Genomic DNA, 12,819 nt, shown 5'->3' with positions numbered 1-12,819 from the left:
CTAATCGGGCCTCCCGCTTCTGCCATGCTGTTGGTGCATATTTTCTGTTCTTTATTTTCCAAATAATTTTTATTCATTTTCAAATAAAACAAAATACAAAAATACAAAACAGGAAAAAAGCAATAAAGAAAGAAAAAATACAGGACATAGAAAATAAAAGGGGGGAAATCATCTTAAATCTAGTTTCTTAACATTGTAGACTTCCTCACATCTCCCTCAGTGAGTTCAATTTTATAACCAAACTAAGCAGTTTTTATTTATATCTTGAATCATTCTAACATATTTTTTTTATAAACCTTAAACAATTTCTCATTATATCTTATGTCATTCAACATATTTTTTCCTTAACCTTGAACAATTTCGTAATGCATCTTAAACTATACTTAAATAATTTCTAATTTCATATTCACCTGCTAATATCATTCCCAGATTGATCAATTAACCTAATTCTAAAAAAACATAACAACTAATCCCTTTAACTTTTATTTCTCTCCAAAGCCCATATTTCATTCCCAAAAATATCCATATAAACAAATACTATTTCATCTAATCACAATTAAACATTTAAATCTAGTTCAGCCCCCCCCCTCCCTTGGAATCTGTGTCTCCAGAAGACTCAGCCAGCTCCTTAAATCGTTCCAGATTCGAACCATCTTAATCAATCAGAGAAAATCATATATTGAAAGCTTTCACCCCACTCACACTCTGACCCATTCCAACCACTACTCTACTCTCTTCGTCCCCTGCTGTGTCCTCAATTCTTTAACAGTTGTACAATGCCATCCAATTGTATTTCCACATTTCAGCCCTCTTCCATTTTTTGTTCCCCTCAAACTCTGTCCCCAGCATGCATCCTGCCCCCACCCTCTCACTGGGCGGGCATCATTCCATGCTGGTTCCTCTTTGAAGGTCTTTTGGATCAAACATGGATCCTGTCTCCCCCCCCCTGGAGGAACAATGATCCATGCCTCTTCTCCTTCTTAAAGTATTTCATGATTCAAGTCTGATGTTATTTCAACTTTGTTCTCTTCATTCTCTGTTGGGATTGGTACTTTTCCATTGTGCTTACGCATCTCATCTCTAAAGTCCAAAAGTAATTCCAAAAATAGTTTTTCAAAGTCAACAAAGTCAGATGTTGTGTCTTCCATCTTACTGGTCATCTCAAATTTCATGGGAGTAACAGAGCAGGAAATGGTGCCGACTGTATTTCCAATCCTTAATACTTAAAGTCACGTCCGGTCTGGTTTCTAACTCTCATTTTTTAATCTTCTTCATAACTTAAAAGTCTTTAATCCAGCGCTGAGAAAAGCCTTTCATAAATTTACAACCTCATATTGTAGTCTCTCTTCAGTGTTGACAGCTCTCAGCCTCCAAGAGGAAACAAATTCCTTTCTATTGTGATGTCATAATGGTGGATCGTTGGCGCATGATTTCTGTTCTCATCCTGAGGTACGACTTCCAGTTTGTAACCTGAAGGGTTTGCAACCCAAGGTGTTTATAACTAGAGGTACCACAGAACATAACTTTTGGAAGACCTCTGAAGGCAGCCCTGTTCAGGGAGTTTTTTGTTTGACATTTCATTAACTTTTATATTATGCTGGAAGTAATATATGGGTGTGGTAACAACAACAACAACAACAACAACAACATGTCCCTTTGTCATTAAACCCAGGTTGGCACAATCCATTCGTTCTGCCAGGGTTCCAGTTAGAGATGTAAAACTTTCAGAAATTTTGAAGCTCGGAACCCCCCCACCCCCCTGTTTTTGTTGCTTTATATTTTCTTCCAGTGCTTTGAGGCCTAGTAAAGAGGAACAGAACCAATGCATACCACACGAATGCAAAAACAAAAAACTGAAACCTTTTTCTTTTCTGGTGACAACAGCACCTCATAAAGGAAGAAATGTGTCTTGTTCTTGCATTGGAGAGTTCAGTTTGTAACCTAGGACTTGCTTGTCCTCACAGAAATTAGAATAATCTGATACCTTACATATTTTTAAAAATGATTTATAAAATATTTGAACCCCTTATTTAAAATATTTTATTCATCATGTTAAAATAAAACATTCCATAATCTATTTTTTATTTTTCCAAAAAACAAACAAACAAAAAAGGCTTCAGGAAAAAAAATGGGGAATTTTTCGGGGGGGGGGGGTTCCGGGCCTTCACATCTCTAGTTCCAGTTCAATGTCAGCAAGATTAAACAGATGCATGTTGGGCCAAAAAAAATCCTTAATTTCACATAGAGGCTGAGGATAGGAGGTGAGGGACCAGGAGCGCGACCTTGGGGTCATGTTAGGTAACTCAGGGAAAATGTTGACCCCGTGTGCAGAGGCTCAGAAAAACATCCACACTGGGGATGTTTAAGGAAGGGATTCGAAATGCACTGTATGGATTAATTGTGGAAGATTTTTGTATTTTGAGGACAGGTATCTGAAGAAGTGTGCATGCACACGAAAGCTCATACCAAAATAAAAACTTAGTTGGTGCTACTGAAGGAATTTTTGTATTTTGAGGAGATAGTGATCTGATAGGGAGATCTGGCTCTGCATTCCTATGTTTTATTACTCTATCTCTATCCCTTATAAACAATGTTTGATGTGTTATCTATACACCGCTCAGTAAAAGCCTGAGATGTATGGCCTGGCTTTTACCCTTTGATGCAGAGTGGCCTAGCTAAGCCTGTCTGGCCATAAAACATGAGCACAGCCTGTATATAATATCTATATTTTTAGCATGGCAATAAGGAGTTTGCATCTCAAGCTACCTGGGGGTAGCAAGTGCCGAAGTGACCCCCAGGTAGCTTGAGATGGGAACATATATTTTACTTGCTGCTCAGAAAAAAATATGTAAAACGTCTCACTCACTCTGAATCTAATAAAAGAACCATTTTGCATTTAGCAAAACATACACCTGCCACTATCCTAATGGTCTCATGCAGATCTAGGGTGTGAACACATTAGGAGTACTGTGCACAGTTCAGTATTTGGGACCTTTTAGTTTAGAAAGAAGACAAGGAAGGAGTGACTGACCAGATAGCATGGAGAAAGAGGATAGAGAAAAGTCCCCCCCCCATAAAACGAGAACTCATGGAATCCAATGAAGCAGGAATGGTGGAAGATTTAGGAGAGTGAAAAGAGGGGTCTCTCCCCTCCTCTGCATCCAGCCATTCCATGATGGCAACAGCAACAATAAGATAATTAAATCAATAATACACATTGTGCTCTGCTGACAGGAGGACTCTGTCAGATCATGTCCTGTTTCAAAGGTGGAGGGAGGCTTTCCACCCTCTGGGCCCAGAGGTGGCTCCTGCCTTGGGGCAGCTGGTGGATTTGGAGGAAGTTGACCCTTAGCACTCTCGGTTTGGGACCTGCCTGAACCTCCTTCCACATTATACTCATCCATATTGTTTCTCCCCGTGTCATTCTGGGGACAGCATTCTACACACACTTGTGTCACCGTGCCCCCCCCCCGCAGCACATTGCTTTGAGATGCTCTGGTACAGCCCCTTCTTCCCTGTGCCCCCTTCCCTCCTCATGAAAGACGTGCAACTGGGAACAGAACCTTTCCTGCTTAGGCCACTAATTACCCTTTTTATTTCTCCTGTCACCAAATATATCTATACACAATATATCTATAAATCAAAAGAAAAGGTGAGGATTTCAAGATGACCGTCGGCATATAAGTAGGTGCTTTCAGTTTTTTATGTGTCTTCATGGTTCCATTATTGCAATTATAACAGTGGGAGTGATGCTGCTGTTCCTATAATATTAATCTAACTCTGCTTCCAAATCAACACCCCCAGTCTCAACCCCACTTTGTGCAACTCTCCATTCCCAGATACAAACATTTCCACCTCCCTCCACCAAACACCAGAACCAGCTCACTCTCACTCCATCCTCATTCAGAAGCAACACTCCAGAGACTAACACACTCCTCCTCCCTATATAACAAAACATTAAATATTATATTATGCTTACTATTGTGAAAAGTTTCCTTCACTACTTTAAATACATGTCTAGACAATGTTACATACAAACAACAGAAACTCACATATGCTGCATGCATTTAAGATTGTGAGCTGAGAGGGTTAATAGCTCAGCAATCGTCCTGTATCACGGGGGCCCTGTGATGTGTTCATATAAACAGGAAGTAGTACCTGTTGCTGTTGTATCTGTTATATACGACACTGTATGTTTTTATACTGTCTGTTCATGTCACAGCTTCCAGTCGAGATGGAGATGAACTCCCCTGGCTGAGCTGCTCTAAGCAATAAATCTTTGTTTTAACGAACAAGGGAGTGGATGTGATTATTTCACAGGCACAGAAATCTGGATAAAAGTTTCCGCTGCTACGGAATGTGATCTGAACTTGGGAGGAAAAGTTTCTGGAGTTTTAGAAACAGAGGCTCGACATTTGTGACGGAGCGTACTGGGCGAGTATTTTTGCAAGTGTCTAAAACACAGCTAAGAAGTTGTTCGTAGGCAGATAGATTTCTCTGCTATCTTTCTGTCTCACAAAGCTCTTTTATTGATAATTGCCAATTAGACAATTGGACAATTTAACAAAGATTGATTTCCTGTTATTGATGTGAAATAAAGTGTCAACTCAGAGAAACACATTCTACACTCTAAATGGTTCCACCCCATGGAAGTCAGTAGATGTTTTGGAAAAGCATTCCATAATAACCAAAGCAGATCCCACACTACTTCTATTTAAACCATTTCTCTTATTTGAGTTAATTGATGGCTTGTAGTTTCCAGCCTTACAACTCTTACCCCTCAGAGTCTTTTGATGGTTTCTAAGACTTCCACTACAACTGAACCTCTATAGACTTCCCTAGCACTTATATGGCTTCTCCCCTGTATGAGTTTGTTGATGAATTTTAAGCTTTCCACTGTCAGTGAAGCTCTTTCCACACTCCATGCATTTAAGCGGTTTCTCCCCAGTGTGGGTCCGTTGATGAATTCTAAGTGTTCCACTCTGACTGAAGCGCTTTCCACACTCCAGACATTTAAATGGTTTCTCTCCTGAGTGAATCCGTTGATGATTTCTAAGGTGTCCACTCCGACGGAAGCTCTTTCCACACTCTATGCATTTAAATGGTTTCTCTCCTATGTGACTCCGTAGATGAATTCTAAGGTTTCCACTGTCACTGAAGCTCTTTCCGCACTCCATGCATTTAAATTGTTTCTCTCCTATGTGACTCCGTTGATGAATTCTAAGTGTTCCACTCTGACTGAAGCTCTTTCCACACTCTATGCATTTAAATGGTTTCTCTCCTGTGTGAGTTCGATGATGTGAATTCAGGTCTCCACTCTGACTGAAGCTCTTTCCACACTCCATACATTTAAATGGTTTCTCTCCTGTGTGAATCCGTTGATGGTTTCTAAGGTATCCACTCTGACTGAAGCTCTTTCCACACTCCATACATTTAAATGGTTTCTCTCCTGTGTGAATCCGTTGATGAATTCTAAGGTTTCCACTGTCACTGAAGCTCTTTCCACACTCTATGCATTCAAATGGTTTCTCTCCTATGTGACTCCGTTGATGAATTCTAAGTGTTCCACTGTGACTGAAGCTCTTTCCACACTCCATGCATTTAAATGGTTTCTCTCCTGTGTGAGTCCGTTGATGAATTCTAAGTTGTCCAGTCTGATTGAAGCTCTTTCCACACTCCATGCACTTAAATGGTTTCTCTCCTATGTGAGTCCGTTGATGAATTCTAAGTGTTCCACTGTGACTGAAGCTCTTTCCACACTCCATGCATTTAAATGGTTTCTCTCCTGTGTGAGTCCGTTGATGAATTCTAAGGTTTCCACTCTGATTGAAGCTCTTTCCACACTCTATGCATGTAAATGGTTTCTCTCCTGTGTGAATCTGTTGATGTTTTCTAAGGTGTCCACTCTTTCTGAAGCTCTTTCCACACTCTATGCATTTAAATGGTTTCTGTCCTGTGTGAGTTAGATGATGACTTCCAAGTTTTCCGCTGTCACTGAAGCTCTTTCCACACTCCATACATTTAAATGGTTTCTCTCCTGTGTGAGTCCGTTGATGAATTCTAAGGTTTCCACTCTGATTGAAGCTCTTTCCACACTCTATGCATGTAAATGGTTTCTCTCCTGTGTGAATCTGTTGATGGTTTCTAAGGTGTGCACTCTGACTGAAGCTCTTTCCACAATCTATGCATTTAAATGGTTTCTCTCCTATATGACTCCGTTGATGAATTCTAAGTGTTCCACTGTGACTGAAGCTCTTCCCACACTCCATACTTTCAAATTGTTTCTCCTTTCTCTTTCCACACTCCATGTATTTAAATGGCTTCTTCGTTATTCACATTGAACATGGCCCCACAGAATTCTGACTGCCTTCTTTATTGTCTGGTTTGGAGGGCGAAGTGGGGAGGAAACCCGATTTGTTTTCTACGAGGAGAAGAAAGGAATATTAGCACCTGCTCTTATTTTAACATCTCATATATTCTATCATGTCCCCCGTATGTTCCACATTTTTGGGAAATGGAAGTGAACTAATGTGAAATAATGGTAATGCATCATAAACCTTTCATAACCCTTAATCATCGTTAATGAAGCAGCATTATCTCAGTATATGGTTGAACTGTGGAATTTACTTTTTAAATAATGAGGTTTCTCACAGGAAAGGGAGCTGCTCTGAACTTCCGATTGACCGCGCCATCTTCTCCAGTCGGACGTCCATTCAGCGGAGCAGATCTCAGTGCTTCAGAGGTGGTGGAACCACTCGAGCGCAGCAGACCACCCCCAAAAAACCCAATCAAGCGTTTTGGGGGCTGAATGTCTGGCGGGCACCATTTACGGGCTCCCTCCTCCCCGGTTCAGCTCTGTTTTGGGCCCCCGAGAGTGAGGACGTAGAGCTGCGGCACATGGACAGAGACCGCTAACTCTGATGTAAAGGAAGAATAAAATATTGGAGGACAAGGAAGATGGATTGGAAATACAAGAAATTACAGTGGAGAAAAGAAAAAATGAAGAATTAGTTCCTGGGGACAAGGTGAAAGATTTTAAAGGAAAAAAAGAAGGAAGGCTCCAAGATGGAAAGAAAATCTACAAAGTAGTATCATGGAACTTTGTTAATCCAGGGACGGAAGAACAAGAACCATTATTGGGACTTAATGAAAATGTTATGACTAATGACTGGCTAGGGAGTCTTTATGGTATCAGGGGGCAGAAGGAGGGGAGGAAAACAGGGCTAAAAACAGGTCAGAACGGGAGTCGGATGAAGAAAAAAAGGAAATTGTGGTTTTGTAGCATTGGATAAAAATGCTTTTGAATTTGGGCTATATTATGGAACTTGCTGTATCGATTGAGGAAGACGAGACCGGGGAGAGGAAGAGGCTGAAGTTGAAGAAAAAAATGTAGATGATATATGTGAAATTAAAAGGAATGATTAATTGTAGGATCTTTTATTTATTTTTTATTCTTTGAAGGAGATTTAGGCTAGGGAGGGAAAATATGATAATGTAATGTGTGAATTGAGAAACATGTTTAGCATAGTTAAATAGCAATTGTAAGGAATTAGATAGTTGAGCGGATTTCTGCTTCTGTTCCTCTTTCTGCTTTGGGGCCTCTTGGTGGCAGGGGGAGGCTTAACTTTAAAAAAGGACCACCTCCAAGTGTCCGTTCACCCTGGGACCTTCTCGTGGCTGGAGGAGGACCGGGGATGGGGGGATAGGAGGAGGTGGATAAAAAGTGAAAAAGAAATAAGAGAGGAAAGTTTTAGAAATATAATTAGTTTGAAGTAATGTTTTGTTTCTAGGATAAGGGTTGAAGTTTTGATATATGAAAACTGCAAAGGATAAAAACAATTTTGAAAATGAAAATCAGAAGGGTGGGATTTGAGGAAGTCCACAAAACAATGTTAAGTAAAAATGAGGGTAAAACAATTCCTCAAGAGTAAGGGGAAATCTCTGTGCGTCTTATGGAGCGAAGGCATGGTCCCTGGAGCCAAATTCCCCAGGGGTGAAGAGCACATTGTGGTTTTTTTTAAAAAAGAAAAATGAAGGGGGTGTTAAAGGAAGCCGCTCAGCAACTGATCGGCAAGATCGGGAGAGATTGGGGGGGCCGAAGCCATGAGGTTGCTTCCTTGCCCTCTTCTAGGTTGCGGAAATAGCTCCCTCTCCTTCTCCTGCGGAGGGCTGGTAAGGGCGAGCATGGCCGTGGCCCTGGTGTCACTCGCCGCCGCCACCACAAAGCTGAGCAATGCCCCCTCCCACCGCCAAACTGCGCTCACTCCCCCACCTGCCTGAGACTGCCCATCCCTTTCCTTCCTGACCTCAGCCTGGCGGGAGAGGGAAGGGGGTCGAGAGGGCTGCTTCGTGCCTGCCTGCCTTCCTGCCTGCGAAGCACACTTTGTCCCCTCAGCTCTGCCTCAGAAGCTCTCTCTGGAACATTTAAAAGTAACCCCGTTTCCCAGTGAAAACACCCGGGAGCCCTCTGGTGAGGCCGTTTAGCCAAGCCGGCTCTCCTCAATAATAGGAGGTAGGGCAGAGAGCGAGGCAAGGTGGCGACATTATTTCGTAAGAGGAACTAATGGGTTTTTAAAGGACAAGCGAGCTAATCCGGGGACAGAAGAAGAAAGTGGTAGAAGCAGCAGCAGCAGGCAGGAGGGAGGGGCGGGACTCGCTTCCCTTCAGCACATGACTATTTCGGGGTCCTGTGATTTTTGAGGGGGAAAAGAGAAAAGATAGTAAAAGAACCAACCAAACAAACAAAAAACCTCCTGCAATAAACAGCAAACACAACTTGACAATTTCGGGGTCCTGTGATGGTCTAGGGGAAAGAGAAAAGATAGCAGCACCTGTGCAAATCCTCGGAATCCTAGCCCAGAAGGTGGGAGGTCAAAGCGAGAGAGAGAAGAAAACTCTCGAGCAGCTTTTTAAACTTGTGGCAAATTAACAGAAACAAAAAACAAGCCTCCTGCAATAAACAGCAAACAAGAAACCATTTTAAAATCCTCCCCGGGTGAAACAGCAGTCCCTTTGAGCTGCAGGGCAGTTAAAATGAGCCCACAGGGACCGATTGCAAACAAACACAATGGGGGTGTTGAGTAAGGTTAAAGGCTGGCAGCACAGGGAAAGACAACACGTGGACCGAACGCCCGTGCTGTTTTTATTCCCTTCAGCTGTCGGCTCCTAAAAGGAGCCACAGTAATTCGACAACAGCAGCGAGGTGCTTGTGGCTTAAGGGGGGATGGGATCCACACAACAAGAGGGACAATTGGAACCACACACCCCAACCCTGCACGCACCAAGCTGACGCCTCCCCAGGGACAAAGAATATAGGAACAGAGACTTGGGTATCGGAGGATTGCAAGCTGCTTGTCTTAGCCACGGGCAGGGAATCACCCGAGAGAGGAAGAGGCTCACAAGCAGCAGCGGCAATATGGGCATGCGGGGAACCGGGACACAAAGAGTTAAAGGGGATCCAACGCAGGGGAGGAGAGAGGGTTAACTGAACATTTGCATGTAGATTTCCCATCCTCTCAACTTCTCTAGCTTTATTTGTTCAGTAATAAAATCCCTTTTCCTGTATCAGATCTGTGAGTTCTTATGTAAACAAATTAGGGTGGCCAGTTGGTGGGTGTACAGAGAAAGTTACAAAGACTAAACAGCAACACATACTGTGGGATAGAGAAGTTTAAAAAGTGGAATGAAGGGATACAGTGTCCAAGAATCAAGACAAAAATGCATACAGTTTATAACCCAATCGCAACAAGTTTTCCTTGAGGTTCAGAGTTTTATTTATTTTCAGATCAATACGTTTGTATCCCCTTTCAGGCAAGATCTGACATCTCACTTTACCCTCTTGTTCTATCAGTTGCTAATGAGGGCATGAGGAGTTCTAGTGGCTGTTTAAAGAGGTGTGCAGACGTTCCATTTGGCTGAGGTGGCTCTGCAAAGTTGCTACAAGGAATTGAAAAAGGAAAGGGGGGCGGGGCTGTAGCTTTGATAGGCACATTAATGTTTCCAAAAGTGGTGGTGTCCCCCTCTGCCCCTCCTCCCACTTCTCTGTGAACCAAGCAGAGAGCGAGAGAGAGCTGCTTACAGGGACCCTGTCCTCTACAGGGATCTCCTCCTGCTGCTCTGAAGTTCCAGCGTCACAGCATCACCCACAAATGTGAGTCCTCCCTCCCTTCCCTCCCCCTCCCTCTTCCAACTTTAATAAAATATTGGGGGGGGGCAGGTAAGCCCCGCCGCACATGCCCTCAACATGGGGGGTGACTTTCTCAAATATCGTATTTAATTTTGGGGGCGGGGGCGGCGGAGGTACCTAGGCCTCTAGGAGTTGGCTGCTATGCCTAGGAGAATTCAAGGAAGCAAAATTATGTATATGCTATAATATATGTAATATCACTATATTTTCCTGCAGAAAACCTCCCCTATTCTGATAAGGATAATAAAGCAGAAAAGACTAGTGTATAAGATTCCTTTTAAATGTGTTGAAATATTATGCTGATATATGGTACCGGTTGTTTATTAAATAGTTTAGTACCACATTTGATTCAGAATATCCCCCCCCCCCTGTTTTCCTCCTCTAAAAACTAAGCGCGTCCTATGGAGCAAAAAATACTGTATGTTTGTCTGTATTTTGTTAAATGTTTCTGTTATGTATTTGTTTAGTTTCTGTCTTTATTGTATTATGTCTTATTATAAAAGGAATAAAAAATTTTGGGGGGAGGGAGGGAGCTGCTCTATGTCCATGAACCTGTCCACTATTGATCAGGTTCCTAAGGTCACCATGAAGTTATTCATACTCTGCAGTATAATCCTCCACCCCTTGGGCCATATTTTGTCCCCTTTGACCTCTAGATCTTTATTAATCACCTGCACACTCCCCTTTGACCTCAGGAGGTGCATATTGACCATTTTGGGAGAACCATACATTCATACCTCGGTTTACAACCACCTCCGTTTGCGAACGGCGCAGACCCATCTGGAATGGATTAATTCACTTTCCATTACTTTCAATGGGAAAGTTCACTTCAGGTTAAGTACGCTTCAGGTTAAGTACAGACTTCCAGAACCAATTACACTCATACTTCGGGTTAAGTACGCACAGATGTGAGAACTGATATAGTGGGAATAATGGAAACCTGGTGGAATTGAGAGGAGTGGGGCACAGGTATCTCTGGGTAGGAACCCTTTAGGGCACATGGGTGGTGCTGTGGGTTAAACCACAGAGCCTAGGGCTTGCCGATTAGAAAGTTGGCGGTTCGAATCCCGTTGCTTGGTCCCAGCTCCTGCCAATCTAGCAGTTCAAAAGCACCTCAAAGTGCAAGTATATAAATAGGTACCGCTCCGGCGGGAAGGTAAATGGTGTTTCCGTGTGCTGCTGTGGTTCGCCAGAAGCAGTTTTGTCATGACCTGGAAGCTGTACGCCGGCTCCCTCGGCCAATAATGCGAGATGAGCGCTGCAACCCCAGAGTCGGTCACGACTGGACCGGATGGTCAGGGGTCACTTTACCTTTACTTTTACCTTTAGGAACCCTTTAGATGTTTCTCCACAGAGACACAGGCATGTGGGTGAGACGTTAGTTGACAAGACAAAAGCCTTAAGGGACGGAAATAATAAAAGTGGGCTTCCTCCCTTTCCTCTTTCCCCCAATGATTGGACTCGCTATAACAGCCCCCAGCGCCCCATGCAGCTGCTGATCTGGGTCTTATGGCAGGGCAAGGACTGAGCTTCAAGGGAGGAGAGGGTGGGTGGATCAGGCCTCCTGTTCAGGGCATAGCTGCTAAGTTATCCCTTTTTTTAAGGGATTTTCCCTTATGCTGAATAGGCTTCCTCACGAGAAAAGGGAAAACTTGGCAGCTATGGTTCAGGGATCTCTCCCTGGTCTACTCGAAGATTTCTGCAGCCGGATTGCATGGATCGGGGCCTCTGCAGATAGCGCCCAGGAAGTGAGATGTTCTCTGCCCCTTTCTCTCCCCGCCCAGCGCCCCCTTCCCCGCCCTGCAGCTCTACCTCTTTGTCCTCGGGGTCCCCGATCTGCAGCCGGATTGCATGGATCGGGGTCTCTGCAGATAGCGCCCAGGAAGAAGTGAGTTGTTCTTGGGTGGGGGTCTCTGCCCCTTTCTCTCCCCGCCCTGCAGCTCTACCTCTTTGTCCTCTCTGCTCCCCCCCCGCTCGCTATTCTACTCCGATTTCCTTTCCCGCCGCAATCTAAAGGGCTAGGGGCTCTCCAAGGATGCGCCCCCTCTGGGGGAGGGGCTCCTTTATCCCAGCAGGGCCTAAATCAGCCCCTCCACCGCTCGACTGATCCACAGAAAGAAGGGGAGGGGGAGCACTTCCCTACTTTCCTTTCATCGCCCCCCCGCCCAAAAGCCTGCCCTCGCTTCCCAGCTGCCCTGTTTGCTGATTCAGGGGGAGGAAAAGCGCGTCCTCCCCCTCCCCACAACCCCAAATCTCCCCCCAACCAAAAAAAACCCAAAAACATTTCGCACCTTTTTTCTTCCTCCTTTGCAGACCTGCTCCTCTTCTGGGAATGTGGATGGAGGCCCCTCCCCCCTCCAACCTTGGCTTCCCCCCCAACCTTCCTGCCTCTCTAGGAAGTGGAGCTCACTGACCCTTGGGAGGAATGAGTGACGCCTCCGGGGCACGAAGGTTACATTCCCCCTTCATCTCTTTTAATCCATTGTCGGGAGGGGGGATGAGGATCCGGTCATTTTCACACCCATTTCCCAACGTGTCCCCGTTACAACAGCCCTGCAAAGTAGTCTGGAGTTGTTATACGCGTTTGAGGCTTGGAATAGTAATTTAGGACAACCCTAAATGGTGTTATCCCT

At 44.0% G+C, this 12,819-nt stretch overlaps 1 protein-coding gene across 1 annotated transcript; it reads right to left on the bottom strand.

Annotated features, from left to right (window-relative positions):
- Window positions 1-826: 826 nt before the first annotated feature.
- On the bottom strand, window positions 827-12,542 carry LOC132591223 (zinc finger protein 226-like). Its single transcript, XM_060268712.1, has 2 exons — window positions 12,478-12,542; window positions 827-6,421 (listed from the first exon to the last, which is right to left on the bottom strand). The coding sequence occupies exon 2, from the start codon at window positions 6,306-6,308 to the stop codon at window positions 4,839-4,841; it is 1,470 nt and encodes a 489-aa protein (XP_060124695.1). The 5' UTR covers window positions 6,309-6,421; window positions 12,478-12,542; the 3' UTR covers window positions 827-4,838.
- Window positions 12,543-12,819: the final 277 nt, after the last annotated feature.

This window comes from Zootoca vivipara, chromosome 2 (assembly GCF_963506605.1).
Source record: "Zootoca vivipara chromosome 2, rZooViv1.1, whole genome shotgun sequence".
NCBI classification, from domain to species: Eukaryota; Metazoa; Chordata; class Lepidosauria; order Squamata; family Lacertidae; genus Zootoca; species Zootoca vivipara.
Note: the sequence above shows the minus strand (reverse complement) of the source record. Positions and strands in the feature narration are given on the sequence as shown.